General features: G+C 44.5%; 2 protein-coding genes across 5 annotated transcripts in view; both read left to right on the top strand.

The window, feature by feature from the left end:
* The window catches only part of CCM2L (CCM2 like scaffold protein), an 881,881-nt gene that overhangs the window by 119,328 nt on the left and 746,174 nt on the right, over positions 1-16,379 (top strand). The window lies entirely within an intron of this gene.
* Positions 84-12,325, top strand: POFUT1 (protein O-fucosyltransferase 1; the record flags this gene model as incomplete). Of its 4 annotated transcripts, none has more annotated exons than XM_083507584.1 (7): positions 84-427; positions 2,681-2,798; positions 3,270-3,452; positions 4,270-4,382; positions 6,488-6,680; positions 7,830-8,072; positions 8,578-12,325. In XM_083507584.1, the coding sequence occupies 7 exons, from the start codon at positions 84-86 to the stop codon at positions 8,764-8,766; spliced, it is 1,383 nt and encodes a 460-aa protein (XP_083363710.1). In that variant the 3' UTR covers positions 8,767-12,325. The 4 variants fall into 4 exon arrangements, with proteins under 4 accessions (XP_083363710.1, XP_083363711.1, XP_083363712.1 ...); XM_083507585.1 differs by having other exon boundaries at positions 118-427; positions 2,677-2,798; XM_083507586.1 differs by lacking the exon at positions 84-427 and adding an exon at positions 559-724 and having other exon boundaries at positions 2,677-2,798.

Raw genomic sequence — 16,379 nt, 5'->3', positions numbered from 1 at the left:
GGCGGCTGAGGGGACTGAGGCGGCGGCGGTTCGTTCGCCTTTATTTTCCTCTCGCGGGCTCGCTCGCGCCCCTCAAGGCCTCCATGGCGCCACATCCGGCCCAGACCGGAAGCCGCCTCGGCCCGGCCGCTCTGCCCTCACGAGCGCCGCCGCGGGGCGTGCCGGGAAAAGGGGCCGGTCGCCATGGAGACGGGCGCGGCCTAGCCCGGCCTAGCGAGGCAGATTCTCTCCCGCTAAACCTCACGAGCCGAAGCCGCTTCTTCCAAGCCGGAGGAAGAGACGGAGGGAGGCATGGCTGTTCCCGGGAAGGAGCCGGTCGGCGTCGCGGGCCTGCAGGTGCTGCTCGTCCTGTTCCACCTGGGCAGCGGAGGCGAAGGCGGCGGCGCCTGGGACCCGTCGGGATACTTACTCTACTGCCCTTGCATGGGTGAGGCGGCGGCGGGGGGCGCCTCCTTTCCTCCCCTCCCAGGGCGCCACTCGGGTCATCACAGTCCCCTCCCCCCCCCCCTTTTCGCCTTCCTCTCGCAGGCCGGGGGCTCTGAGAGGCCTTCTCGGTGCCGTTGGACTACAACTCCCGTCATCTCTCTCGGCGGACCGCGCTGGCTGCTGGGAGTGGAAGTCCAGCCGTACCTGGTTTTTTCAGAACTTACTCAAAATCAAGCAAATGTTTAAAGTGGAGATGGAGTATTAACCACACTTGCTGTCACTGAGAATATACGTTAAGGTTCACTTTGCTTGTTTGTCAGGTTTCTTTGTTTGTTTGTTTTGCTGCATTCAGGGATGTAAAGGGGCAGCTGATGAATAATCATTTTGACAAATTCTGGAGGGTGTTAACTAGAGTTTAACTGAGAACAAAGCACAGCAATAGGGGCACATCTTGGACATATCTCATGCGGAGAGTGGGAAACCGGTTTTGGAAAACTGTATTAAATTGAGTTAATTTGGCAGTGATTTGTAATACAGTGGTACCTCGGGTTACATACGCTTCATATTACAGATGCTTCAGGTTGCAGACTCCGCTAACCCAGAAATAGTACCTCAGGTTAAGAACTTTGCTTCAGGATGAGAACAGAAATCGTGCAGCGGTGGCGCGGCAGCAGCGGAAGGCCCCATTAGCTAAAGTGGTGCTTCAGGTTAAGAACAGTTTCAGGTTAAGAACGGACCTCCAGAACGAATTAAGTACTTAGCACTGTACTGTAATTCAGAAAATCAATAAAAATAATTGGCAGTGAAGTCCAGTCATACCTAGAGGCTGCAGATTCACATCTTTTTTCTCCTCTGTTCCTTTTACTTTTTTGCTAAAACAAAAACAAAAACCAACATGTTGTTTCTTCTGCTGTGCTTTTTTGTAACTTGGGATGCTGCCTTGCTGTGAAGGTGGGTCGCAGTCCATCCAGCACAGTGTTGCTTGCGGTGACTGGCATCAGCTTCCTTGGACTGCAAACCAAGAGTCCTTCCCAGGCCTCTATGGCCTTTTAAATTGTATGTGTGGAAGGCTGTTATTGTTTTGCTTATTATATTATGTATTTTTGTGTTTTTAATACTGTAAACTGCCCTGTGGTCCTTGGATGAAGGGTGGCATCTAAAATTAATTCATATTAATGATGAAGGACCTAGAAAGGCTACAATGATGATATTGGGGATCAAACCTGGGGCCTTGTGCATGCAAAACAGGTGCTCTGCAGTTGAGTTATGTCCTTTTACAAGACTGTTTCCCCCTGTCTGTCAGATGATGGCTCAGAGGGACAAGTTCAGTCCTGCTGGGTGCTGCTGCACTAGTGTGTTTTCCACAGGACAAAGCAGACCTGTGTTGCCAGCAGGCTTGAACCTTCTGCTCATCGTTTGGTGAGCAGAGAGTTCCATCCTGCTGGGTGCTGCTTCACCAGCATGTTCCTGGTGGGGCTGCTGCCCTGTAGGTTATTGTTAGGTTGCTGCATGCTACTATTGCATTATAGGTTAGGGAGTGACCTGCTTGTGGTTCTTGATCAACCTGTGGTGTGTTGGACTCCTGTGTAACAGTTCCTCTTCTCTGCAGTGGAAGATAAATGTTTAAAGTCAAGAAAATAATACAGTGGACTTAAAGTGTGTGTGTGTGAGAGAGAGAGAGAGAGAGAGAGTGATTTAAAGACTGAAACTATTGTAAGCTTCCTGAGCAAGCTTTCAATTAAAGTGACAGCAACTGTGATTTTTATTTCAGCTTTGTAAATAGCCACTTGATTATTCGCTATGGGTATAATATGCCTCCAGGTTATCAGACGTCTCATTGCCACCTTCCTTGATACCGCTTTCTGACAGCTTTCCAAATAAATCCACAGAGGTCAGAAGTCTTGCTATCCAAGTATACTTTCTTCTGTTAGTCCTTTGTGCAATAAATTTCTTAAACTTTTGTAAAAGTTTCCTTTCTTGTTATTTGGAAGTAATTATTGGTTGCCGTTGATTACTAGGGCTTTTTTATGGGGGGAGAGGACTTCTGCAAGATTCTGTGGGTTGGGAATAGTTCCAGAGTCCTAACATTTATGCAACTTGCCTTATGCTTAAGCTTTGTGAATAATTCAACATAATGAAGGAAGATCTGCAGCATTTTGATTTTGGCAGCCATGTAGTTCTTCAGTATGAAGTTGCCCTAGGCTTCTTGCTCTGGTGACTAAGAAACAGGTCTTTATGTTCTATTTCAAGGGAGATTTGGGAACCAAGCAGACCATTTTCTGGGTTCTTTGGCGTTTGCTAAAATGGTGAATCGGACATTAGCTGTGCCCCCCTGGATTGAGTACCGGTATCACAGGCCTCCCTACACAAATGTAAGTAGTTCTGAGAACTTCTGAGGTATATTTGGGTTCTCTGCTTTTGGAATGCTACGTATTTTCCCAAAGCCACACATAAGCAGGCTCAGTGAATAGGTCCTTGGAACAGATGAGTTAATTCTGCTAGTGTTGGGTGCTATCTACATTTTGTATACCTTGTACAAGCCAAAAAAAAAAAAATGTTTTCAACCATTAAGCTCTGGTCCCCCTCTAGTCTTTAATTAGCCAACTGCAGGTCTTGAAAGCTCTCCTGGCCTCTGCTTCAAGCTGGAGTTTCATGCATAGTGAAGGAGTCAATAGTACGTCAAACCTGCAAATCTGACAGACCAGGGTAGACTAGGTTTTGGAAATCCTTCAGCCCTTTAAGTTATGCTGCTCGCTTTTCCTTCAGACGGTTGTGGATTCACTATCGCTGGAACAATTATGTGTGTGGACAGGCTCCTAAACTCTGTTCTCTTTGCATTGCAGCAGCACGTTCCCTACAAAGAATACTTCAAGCTGGCACCTCTCCTGGAGTACCACCGGGTCATCACTTTGGAGGAATTTATGGAAAAGTTGGCACCCATCCACTGGCCTCCTGGCAAGCGAGTGGCATACTGCTTTGAAGCGGCAGCTCAGAGGAGTGCTGACAAAAGGACTTGCCCTATGAAGGTAGGAGTCCTTCTCATCCATGAGGTGCCTTCTGTAACCCTGGGCTGTAGTAAAAGCTCCACTGCTGCCGTTCTTCTAAATCAAGAAAAAAAGCACACCAAGAACTGTGGCCAATATAAGTTTCAATAGTGGGAGTGGTCGCGAATCAATAGTCAATTGTAACAAAAACTAATCCATTCAAAAGTATGTATTCTGACAAGGATTACAAACTCAAATAGAGATTACGAACTCAGAGATTACAAATTCAAACTCATAAGGATATGTATAACATAATAATTCGTTACAGTATTAGAGATAAGAGTTCATGTTAGTCCATAGTCAGATTTGACGTGAAGATCTTAGTTTCAATCATTGAGCAGAAGTCAATTATGGATCAGAAATTATGGATAAGAAACCAGGACAGGGCCCTGTTTCGATGTGTTCACCTTCATCAGCTGGAAGTATTAAACATTGCATGAAAATACATTTAAATTCTAAATTATCATAAATTATAAAACAGTATTATGCAACAGCTAGCTAGGGACCATGGGAGTTGTAGGCCAAAAACATCTGGAGGGCCGAGTTTGAGGAAGCTTGTTCTAGATAATGTTCTGTGGATCATTTCAGTGTGTTTGTATTTAACTTTCTTTCATCCTCTCTACTTGGAAAGCTTCTGGGAAACTTACACACAGGTTTCAGTGGGGGCGGGACTATGGAATATGGGTTGTGTCAGCTAGGAGCTTGCGGCTCCCGTAGCAACTGCAAAGCTGCCTGTTCCTCTGGCCTGCCTCACCTTTCGTCTGCCACAGTGAACGAGCAGCTGCCTTTGCTTTTGCAGGATGGAAACCCCTTTGGCCCCTTTTGGGATCAGTTTGCTGTGGATTTCGATAGGTCGGAGCTGTTTGGAGGCCTCTCCTTCAGTGCCTCTTACAAGGACCACTGGATTCGAAGGTAGCAAGTGTCGCTTGGGGGTGGCATTGGGCAAAGGGCATGGTTAGGCACTGGGCACACTCCTCCATTGCTGCTCTGGCTTGTAAAGGGTTCTTGGAAATCATCATCATCATCATCATCATCTTTTATTTGTATCCCGCCCTCCCCAGCCGAAACCTGGCTCAGGGCGGCTAACATCAGACATATAACTGTTGGGATGCTGCTAAGGAATCAGGGGCAATTGGCAAGCACTCAGCTGGCTCCAGCCCACCAGCCAACGTGCCGGTCAAACTCCAGTCCTTGGTGCAGCATGAATCTGCGACCCAGAGCTTCAGAAGCTGGGCACGCAACTCAGCAGAGTAAACGCACAACAGAAGTGGCAAGGAGAGGCTGTGTTAAGCATATTTACAGGCAGTTTGTTCAGCGTACATCAGGACAAAAGGAAAAACATGTCTTCTCCCTTTCATGTCCAAGCAAGCAGCATAAGCAGTAGCTAGACACACAACGGAAGTTCCCAGCAAGCTGTGCTGGAGTGTAAACAGACATGTGACATACAACAATTCCACACATCTGTTAAGGTGGAACGGAATATCTTAACAATAACATTGGTATAAAATCAAACAATAATTAAATTACCTCCTAAAAAACAAGTCAGTATCAAATTAAAATCTAATTAGATGGCTTACCGCAGGATTAGGGTTGCTGTCAACTTTCAGATTTGAAAATAAGGGATCAGCAGCCTCACCTGTCCCGGGGACAGTCTACAGGATATCTAACGATCCAGGATAGCAGCCGGAAGCAGCGGGAAATGGTGCTGGAATAAGGGAATTTCCCGCAAAAAAAGGGAAGGTTGACAGCTATGGTTGGGAACAGTAAATGCTCATCAGGCCCAGCTGCTTACGCTGTTCTTATATGGGCCTGTGAGAATCCTGGGAAGCCTCTTTCATGCTAGTTCTTATACAAAAAGAGAAGGGGATTCAGGCTGAGCCCTGACCAAAGGCCTGGCGGAACTCCGTCTTGCAGGCCCGGCAGAAAGATGCCAAATCCCGCAGGGCCCTGATCTCTTGTGGCAGAGTGTTCCACCAGGCCGGGGCCAAGGCCAGCCTAATCTCCCTGAGACCTGGAATCTCCAAGATGTTGTTATTTGCAGACCGTAAGGAAAGAAGGACAAGTATCCTGCCTTTCTGCACGGATGGCAACCAAGGTAATTTAACAACAAGAAAACACAAAAACAGACAAAATATAATAACAGACAAAAATTGAGCAGATAAAAATGCCTTGATAATAACATTACATTTTCCATTGAGGATGGGAGAAGAAGCAGTGGCATATAGCAAAATAGGGGTCTTTCTGGTTCCTATTTTTGGGAGATGACCATCTGGGTCCATTAGACTTTCCTCTAAATCATTTAGGAAAAAGCTAAACAATGTGGGGGCGAAAATACAGCCTTGTCTCACTCCCCTTGCCATCTCAATACAATCTGAAAGTTGGCCCTGCAACTCACATCTAACCTGCAATTTGCTATCACTGCACAGAGCTTTAATGAGGAAGAAGTCGCATAACGGTCTTTGGGTGGTATGTGTTTTGTAAGAAGTTCAAGGATCTTGGGCAGTAGAACTAGGAAAGACACCTCCAGCTCTGAGACCGTAAGACACTGCTGCCAGTTGGCATGTGTGGGACAGAGGTCTGTGACAGTATTAGGCAGCTGCATGCATGCATAACTAAAGTCTGCTTGCTTAGTCTGTTGATTTTTCAGAGATTGCTGCCGTAGTTTAAAATACAGGGAGGTGCACTTTGCAACTTCTTTCCCCTAAGGAGGCCTGCCTAAGCTCCAGTATGCAAATATTTGGGAGGTGATGCAAGTGTCTGGGGAATTAGGAAGTTCTTATGAGCTGAAGAGCATGACAACAGAAATGCAAAATACAGATTAACTTTATTCGGGTTAGCATATTCTTCATAAATCTTGTTAGTAATTCATCTCTTTGTTGTAGGGGTGTTAAAAAAAAATTAACTAGAAAAAAGCATTTGCATTAAAAGTTCTCAACAGTAAAAACTGAGCAGCACTGGTGCGAGCAAACATGGCAAGTTGTAGCTCCTGTTGATCTTTCCACTGTGTCTTTTACTAGGTTTCCCTCCTCTGAACATCCTGTTGTTGCTCTTCCGGGGGCCCCAGCCCAGTTTCCAGTTCTGGAAGAGTACCGCTCCCTGCATCAGTACATGGTATGGTCTGATGAGATGGTGAACAAAGGCGAGTCCTATATTAATTCGTTCCTGGTCAGACCCTACGTGGGAATCCATTTGCGTGTCGGTTCAGACTGGGTATGGTTTTTACATATACTTCCATGGGGACTGTAATGTGGGCAGGGCTGTAATAGAGTCTGACTGGCAGCCTCTAGCTCCATATGAATAAAAAAGGGAGAGGGCGGGGCTGTTAAGAACATATGCTGGTTCAGAACAAAATCCTACCTAGCTCAGCATCCTGTTGCTTACCTAGGGCCATCCTTTGTCAGCTGGGTGCCTCTGGGAAGCTCATAAGCAGGAGTTGGGATCAGGTACCCTCTCTCTGTTTTCTTCCCCAGCAGCCGGTGATATTCAGAGGCATGCTTTCTCTGATCCTGAAAGGGTGTACACATTGTGACTTGCAGTTATTGACAGCTTCCTGCATACTTGAACTAGACTGTTTGGGGATGGGAATATAACTGAAGCTAATAATAATAATAATAATAATAATAATAATAATAATAATAATAATATTTATACCCTGCCCTCCCCGGCCAGAGCCGGTCTCAGGGCGGCTAACACCAATAAAATCACAATAAAAACATAATAGGGGAAAAAGAGAGAGGAAAACAATTTAAAATACAGGTTAAAATGCAATTTAAAATGCAGCCTCATTCTAAAATAGCCGATCAATCAAGACCATAAGGGGAGGGGAACATAAGGGTCAGACCGAGTCCAAACCAAAGGCCAGGCGGAACAGCCTTGTCTTGCAGGCCCCGCGGAAAGATGTCAAGTCCCGCAGGGCCCTAGTCTCTTGTGACAGAGTGTGACAGAGTGTTCCACAACGTTGGGGCCAGTATTGAAAAGGCCCTGGCCCTAGTTGAGACCAATCTAACCACTTTGTGACTTGGGACCTCCAAAGTGTTGTCATTTGTGGACCTTAAGGTCCTCCGCGGGGCAGACCAGGAGAGGCGGTCCCGTAGGTACGTGGGTCCTAGGCCGCATAGGGCTTTAAAGGTCAAGAGCTGATCCTGTACTCCACCAGGAGCCAGTGCAGCTGGTAAAGCACTGGATGAATGTGATCCCGTGGCAAGGACCCTCCATTAGCAATGTGGGTTTTTTTGCCTGCTTTGGCTAGCTGTATGGAATTATCCATTGCTATAAAGTCGTCCTACCTTTGTATGATGCTCTGTTTCTCACCACTTCTACCTGTGTGTGATGTTCTGTTTTTCTCCTCCCCTGCCTTAGAAAAATGCATGCAATATGTTGAAAGATGGCACTGCTGGGTCTCATTTAATGGCGTCGCCACAGTGTGTGGGCTATGATCGGAACACTGCTGCACCCCTTACCATGGATATGTGTCTGCCAGGCCTGAAAGAGATAAAACGAGCGCTAAGACTCTGGGTGAAGAAGACAGATGCAAAAGCTGTGTACATCGCCAGTGACTCTGAACCTTATACGAAGGAAATACAGCAGCTTTTCAAACAAAAGGTAATGTCCTGCTGCAGCTGGAGCAATGAGTAGTTACTGGTGCAAACTTCACTGCTTTTCTCTCTCTGGGTGTATGCATTGGAAATATTAATATCTTGCCTTTCTTCTCAGACGGAGGAATCGGGGGGGCTTACAGCAGGGATGGGCAGAAAAAAGTTTGGGCTCTACTGGGTCTTTGAGTGATTTGGCAACACAGTTCTTTTGCTCAGAAAATATGATGCGGTTGCATTAGATATAGAGGTAGATGAACACTACTTCAGAAATCATTCAGGTGACTTTCCACATGGCAAACCAGAGGTGAGACATAATGGTGGTTCTTGAACCAAGGACTGTCCTTGAACCAAGGACTCTGGGAACCTGAAGGCGCTATAGAAAGGTGCGGCTTGATGAAACAAGTTCAGGTGGAGGGATAGAATGAGTAGATAGACAGCTTGTGGCAAACGCCACGTCTGCTTGTGTGTGTTCACTTTCAGTCACTGGGCTCTGCTTGTTTTCCCCTTTTCAGATAAAAGTGGTGTACCTGCAGCCTGAAGTGCCCCAGGTAGATTTGTACATTCTCAGCAAGTCTGACCATTTCATTGGAAACTGTGTTTCTTCCTTTACTGCCTTTGTGAAAAGAGAACGCGATGTGCATGGGAGACCCTCGTCCTTTTTTGGCATGGACTATCCACCCACGTCAAGGGACGAATTGTAGCCCCTGGAGGAAGAGATGCCTTTCGACCCACTACTTGCATACAGTTCTCATAAATACAAGGTCTCCCTCAAAGCAAGCACTGGATATATCTGGATTCTACAGGTTCATCCTCATGGTAATCCTTGAATATTACTAGAACGTGACCTGAAAGGAGAAGTGGATGACTTCCAGGAAACATTCCCTCCTCCCACAGTTGTGGTTCAAATAAGCAAACCCTCTCCCGTTCCTCTCTTCCCCTTTCTGTGCTGTCTTGCTACCTCTTCTGGAATTAATGACTCGTCTGGTGCTTCCTTAATGCACAGTATTGTCAAGACAGCTTGTTCACTGACAAGAAGTGTTCTGACATTAAGAACTGGGAACCAGCAGATACGTTCTCAGTTGTGCAACCGACTGACATTTGCCTTGTGTGCTTTTGTTTTCTGAGCTGCCAAATGGATTTAATTCCCATTCCCCCTTGCTGGGAGTGGGGAGACTATAAGCAAATGATTTTGCTATCAGCTGTGACACGTTATGGGACTTTCACAGGAGTTTTAGTCCTAATAACTCTGGTGCCCTGTGGACCAGTTCTGTTTGAGGCAATTCCCAGGTAGCATAGAGATACTTTTTTTTTAATCTTATTACACAAGAGCCTTTTAGAGCATTTTTGTATTTTACAAAATTGGCAGTCTAAGCACTGTACACAGTATAAAATAGAAGTTAAGAAATAATCTCATTTTTGAAACACCATAATAATTCGTAATTCAAATATTATGCACCTTTTATTGGGCCCATTTGCAACTTTGTTGAGAGCTCAGTGCCTCAATTGCTTTTTAATGGCTTGTGGTGGGTCAGCAATCATGTCTTTCTGAGCTCTCTATTCTGGAAACCCAGCCTGGCTGCCATCTTGAAACTATTTTGTTTCATTGAGCAGGGGGTTGGACTAGGAGACCTCCAAGATTCCTTCCAACTCTTGTACACTCATTATTTGAGCATCCTTTTTATGTTTAGAAGCTGTGACCTTTGAAAAGTCTCTGAAAGGAATAACCACTTGGTCCACTTTCAATTTCAGATATTTACTTTGAGTCTCTTGAAAAGAGGAGCCAACAGATAGTGGATCTTGATTTTTTTGTTTTAAAGGTTTTATGCACTTTTCTCTGCATAATTGCTCTGAAATCATGATTCAGCTTTCTCGATGTACATCTGAACTATGCTCACTAATTTACCTGTAGAGTTTTCCCACAGAAAAATACTCAGGCAGGAGATCTGCAAACTGTCAGGTTACCTAGTTCACGTTATGTTTCCTCATCACATCAGTAGTAACTTTCTGTGGTGACAGCGCAGCATCTTACCATCTGATAATTATCTGCTCCTGTGCATTCTGAACATCAGTTGACAAATTGTCCTGGCTGCTGACTGCATGCCTGAACTATCCATCTGCACTCTATATTAAGACAGAATATGTTGTGCTGGGGGAGATAACTTTCTGGAGCTTTCTATTTGCTTTATTGGGCTCGAATTGCACAGACAGCATTGTTAGCCTCTGTATCTTCCTTTTAGGTGTTGATGAAACAATCTTGCAATAGCAGGATTGAATTGCAAATGAACTTTTCCTAGGTTTGGTTGCTTGTGGTAGCAGTATTGCCTCCAGTCTCTTTTCTGTCTTCCTTTGCCATCTTCTGAAAAGATTCTGGTTCATAAATGCTAACAGTTTCAGCTGACCAGTAAACACTTTTATAAGCAGCAACTTTGCAAGTTTATTAATTTAATCACTACCTTGCATCACTTATTGATAGTGAATTATCACTGGCAAGCTACAAATCTGAAAACCAGCATTGTATTTGCTGGAAACGTCTTTGCTCATCTTTATGAAGTACTGGAGAAGTTTGTTTAAAAGTTCCGTCTTAAAAGGTATAGAGAAGCACTAGGCTTGGAAGAGAAATGCAGTTCCTGTGTTTTGGTAGATTCTGCAGTGAAACCATGTGTTCCAAAGCTAACCGTAATATGGATGATAATGATGGTGATGATCAAATGAAAAAAAGACTCTCAATAGATTGTCCAGGAATATTTATGAAGAACAACAAAAAAACCCAAGGAAGGCTGAGGCTGTGACAGCACATGGAGATGATCTCTGACTTCATCTGTTAGGTGGGATCCTCCCTTCTGCTTGAGCTTCTGAAAGAATACAGTATTTTGATTCCAAAGATCAGCAAGTGCCACAATATTTCCGTCTGGAGCAGCAAGAACAAACAGTTACTCTTCTGCAATTCGTCATAAGAATATAGCAATTTCCTTGATGGATCAGGCAAAGGTCCACCTTAAACCAACCTTTTGTTCCCAACAGCAGCCATCCAGAAGACAATGGAAGGGCCTAAAGGCAGCAGTTCTCCTCACCAGCTCACCTCCATCTTGTATATCAAGTTATATTGCCATATGCAAGTTCTGATTAGCTGTTATGGCTAATGGCCATTTGTAGATTTCACCTCCAAGAATCTGAAAAAAAGCTGTTTTACTGCCTGATAAACCCACGGATAGCTCCACATATTATCAAAGGAAGTTCCATAGATTCAGTTATGTCCTGTGACAAAACTTACTTTTTTTGTCCGCCTGGCAGTAGGTGGTTAAGTCTGTTTTGTTAGACGAAGCTGGGTTTCCAGTATTATGAGAGGTAAGGGGAATCTCCCTTTTTGCTCTCCATGCTATTCATAGTTTTGTAAACTCTTTATCATGTATGCAAAGTTACTCTGCAATTCATATATTTATATATAAAGCCCATTGTCTCTTAACCAGCACTGAAGCATCAACATTCATATCTGGAGGCTTCCTAATGGGCATGAGAATCCTCTGTGCTATACCTTCAATATATCTTGCCTCTTTGTGGAAGGAAATGCCAACCTCTGGTTGAAATACAACTAATGAAATTTTTTAAAGGTGGTTTCCTCAACCTCGGCCCTCCAGATGTTTTGAGACTACAGTTCCCATCATCCCTGACCACTGGTCCTGCTAGCTAGGGATCATGGGAGTTGTAGGCCAAAAACATCTGGAGGGCCGAGGTTGATGTAATGCTGTACACCATTATCTGGAAGTAAGTCCCAGTGAACTCAGTGTGGATACTCATAGGGCTGTGCTGTTAATGATGTTGACCATATGGAATTTGCAGGGGTGCAGCTACACCATGCCATGAGGAGACAATTCATCCATGGAGTGCAGCCTCGCCAACATTTGTGTACAGTGGTACCTTGGGTTACAGACTCCGCTAACCTGGAAGTAGTACCTCGGGTTAAGAACTTTACCTCAGGATGAGAACAGAAATCATGCGGCGGCGGCATGAGGCCCCATTAGCTAAAGTGGTACCTCAGGTTAAGAACGGTTTCAGGGTAACGGATCTCCAGAACAAATTAAGTTCATAACCAGAGGTACCACTGTAAACTCCATTTATGTGGCTGGCTCAGAATGGAGGACATCTGGGGTATTTGTGTGCTATGCACAATATCAGAAGCCATGTTTCAATTTTTTAAAAAATTAACTAATGTACAGAGGATAACTTTGTGATTTTCATTTTCATAATAAAACATTAATCTTCCTCTTGAGTGTTTTTATGACTTGAAACATTCCTCCTAGCTTTGGCTATGGTTAACATCCACCTGGTGAAACCACGTGCCGATGTTTTCTCCTTTTAGAAAAAAAGGAAGTTGTTGGCCCAGATGGCTGCCTTTCACTCTTCAATTTAGGGATTTCCAAACATAGAATCTCGCTGCCATGGACCTGATTAGGCTTATGCCATTGGCAGAAGGACCCAGCTTAGAAGTGAGGTCATGGGCTCTCTCTTTCCACGCAAGCTATGCTCACTTCCAAGCATCTGTTTTTAAAAGCAACAGATTCTTGTGCAGAGTGGATTAACCAAGAGCTTCTTTGCACAGCTGAAGATTTTATCTGACTGCCCAAGAACTGCTTTTCTTCCATTGCATTTAGTCGTAGTAATAATAATAATCGCTTCGAACAATTTGATTTTTTCCAGACAGAAGATCAAATTCTAAATGGAATGAAACTCTATTGATTTCTGTTACTTGCAAGTCAGCAGCTTGGGCAGTGTTGACTTAAGATTGGCACATGGGGAAATTCACCTGTTAAATAGTGTCAGTTGACCACCTACTATTTGAGTTTAGTTCTTAGAATGTCATCCTGTAAAGGGCAGCACACCACCTTACTTCATTCAAGTTTAAATTTGTTAGCTGGGTCAGAAAGGCATCCTGACCCTTTGGCCAGGAAGTGGTGAGTGTAAACCTTGCAGAGAAGCAAAGCTTCCCTCCTTGAACACCTCTTATATGGGGGCATTTCTGTACAGGAACGCAATACTCTGAAGAGATGGAGTCTCTCTTGGGCTTTCTTAACCACCTGGGTTGTATTTGTTTTCCAAGTAAGGTCTTCACAGGGACGCGGGTGGCGCTGTGAGTTAAACCACAGAGCCTAGGACTTGCCGATCAGAAGGTCAGCGGTTCAAATCCCCGCGACGGAGTGAGCTCCCGTTGCTCGGTCCCTGCTCCTGCTAACCTAGCAGTTCGAAAGCACGTCAAAGTGCAAGTAGATAAATAGGTACTGCTCTGGTGGGAAGGTAAACGGCATTTCTGTGCGCTGCTCTAGTTCACCAGAAGCGGCTTAGTCATGCTGGCCACATGACCAGCTGTACGCCGGCTCCCTTGGCCAATAAAACGAGATAAGCGCCGCAACCCCAGAGTCGGTCACAACTGGACCTAATGGTCAGGGGTCCCTTTACCTTTACCTTTAAGGTCTTCACTGAGATAAACTCCTAGGAATTTAAAGGAAGAGACTCTCCCCACACAGCCCTCCCCGATGTACAGCGGGGCTAGTTCTCCTCTCTTCCTCCGAAAGTCCAACACCATCTCCTTTGTCTTGCTGATATTAAGGTGCAAGTTGTTCCCTAGGCATCTTGCAGATCTTTTTTGGACCTCCCCTCTGAGCCCTCTGCCCACCTGTGATTCCCAGCAGCTAAGCATTCAGAGGCATACTGCGCAGAGGCGAAGTTCAAATAGTGTTGTTTCCAAGCCCCAGGCAAGGTGTAGAGTTCTGTGCAGCTCCTGTCTTGAGTTGAGGTCAGCTGCATCTGGGGAGAGGTGTGCACCCCTCTTTTAAATGCTGCTCTTTGTTTATACTGTATGGTTTTCCATCCCTTTTTTTAACCATGCTGCAAAGTGAAGTTGAAGGGAAGTATATAAATTAACAACGTTGTGATAGCTTAACCAAAAAGCATCTCTGCTTCTCTTTCTTTTTTCACTCGTCTCCCCTTCCCTAACGGGGCTTCACACACTCTCTTTAATGAATCGGGGACAGAGAAATTGTGCACAGCAAGATACCAAAGTGATGGAGAAACTGCATCCAGCAAGCATAAGGCTTTGGGCAACAGGCCAAGATCTGGAACACTGAAGGCTTTATAGCCTCAGATGCAATTTCCCTGGTCTCTTCCAGAAAGTCCCATAAAACACATTAATCACAATTAATTTTTTTTTTATCAATACACTCCTGCAGTGGGCACTTGTGTTTCCATTCACTCGATGTTTTCTCTGCCAGAACTCCCATAAATTATGTTCCTTCCCCCACTTCCATTCTACCAGAATTGCTTCACTGGGCGCCAGTGCCAAATTTGAATTCCTAGAAGTCCTTTTGCCCTTAGGACTGAGATCAGATGGCATTTCTAGCTGTAAAACAAATAACAAAGATCATCTGCTGTGCAGAGAAGATGAATTAGGATCATAAAGCTTTTAGGATAGTTTTAAGAACAAAAATTATATAGTAGATTTATTGAGGAAGGGGCTTTGATGAGCCTAAACAAAAATTACTTGCATTGGACCTTAATACGGATTGAATTCTGATGGAGACAACACATGTTTCTGTGTGTAGATGGCAAGCTATTAGTGTATGCTGAGGCGCAGAGGGACCCCATTTTCACCAGCTCACTTCAGATAGTCATTCAAATCACATAACTCCTCTCACTTCTTCAATCCCATGTGAACCAGTGTTTTGGAGGTAGCACTAACCATAGTTTCCTGATGTGGAATGGCATGGGAAGCAGACAATCACAACTCAAAAATGGAGTAGGGCATCTAGTAACGAAAGGGTGAGGAGAAAGCAACATCTTCTTGATTCTTCAAACCATGGCTGGATAATGGTACAAATGGAAATTTCTGGTTTGGACTAGTTTGGTTAATATAATGTACAAACCATCAATAGGTTAACCTAAAGAGACTCAACATATTTTCAAGAAAAACATTTAAATGCGGTTTACCACACATCAAAGCATCAAATCAAACAATCCAGAGCAAAACATTACTGACAAAAATCAAATATAAAATATACGTTCATAGCAACATAATTGGCAGGAAACTAAAATATTAAAAGATTTCAAAAGAAAACATTACAAAAGTGGTGAACTACAGAATGAACATTGAACGCAGCAAAGTTAACCAAAAAATCCAAACCGTTATTTTGATAGAAAACATTATTAAATATCCAAAAAATCCAAACCGTTATTTCGATAGAAAACATTACTAAAGGATGTCAGATATAAAACGATCATTTGAAACAGCATAATTAGCAAGAGGAGAGGCTGCTCTTTTGGGGAGGGAGGAAGCCCCTTGACGCCACCCGAATCCTTGTCTGCCACAGGGAGCTGCCCCATTGCTGTGGGGCTTTGGGGAGAGACTTCGCCTGTCCCAAGCTGCAGGAGCTGACCCAAAGCCCAGGCTTGCCTCCGGAGAGTCGGGGCAATTTCCTGCTAAGGTGCCACCTCACTGCACTTATACAAATTGCATCCCATCTGCCATTTTCTTGCCCAATCACCTGTTTTCCCAAGATGATTTGGCAGCTCTTCCATCCTTGCTCCTGGCTGGACCACTCTGAATATACAGTGGTACCTCGCAAGACGAATGCCTTGCAAGACAAAAAACTCGCTAGACGAAAGGTTTTTCCGTTTTCGATTTGCCTCGCAAGACAAATTTCCCTATGGGCTTGCTTCGCAAGACGAAAACGTCTTGCGGCTTTGTTTCCTTTGTCTAAAAACAAAGACATGTTTTGTTTATAAAGTTAATTTATTTTCCCTTCAATTTTTGAACTGCTCTTTACAGTATGTGTGACTTTAAAGAGCAGTTAATAAACTGTTGTTGTACCAAATTTGGCTTTGTTTGGACTTTTTTGACCATAGGAACGCATTAATTGATTTTCAATGCATTCCTATGGGATTTCGTGATTCGCAAGACAAAAAAGTCGCTAGATGACAAAACTTGCGGAATGAATTAATTTCGTCTTGCGGGGCACCACTGTATTTGCATTGCCTACAGGTTTTTTATCACTTCACCACCCACTCTTCCTTTATGCCCACATCTTGCCACAGCTCCCTTCCTACTCCTGGCAGTGAAGCTGTCCAGTTTTTGAGGGGCCTCCTATTGCCTCTCCCGCTGCCCCCCCAGCGGCTGCTCTACTCTCATTCCGCTTCTTTTCCTCCTTGCCCTTATGGGATGGTTTTTAACAGGTTGTTGTTGTTCTTTAGTTGTGTCCGCCTCTTCGTGACCCCCTGGACCAGAGCACGCCAGGCACTCCTGTCTTCCACTGCCTCCCGCAGTTTG

Source organism: Podarcis liolepis (genome assembly GCF_965112155.1).
Source record: "Podarcis liolepis genome assembly, chromosome: 6".
Classification (NCBI taxonomy): Eukaryota; Metazoa; Chordata; class Lepidosauria; order Squamata; family Lacertidae; genus Podarcis; species Podarcis liolepis.
This window is presented reverse-complemented; position numbering and strand designations above follow the sequence as displayed.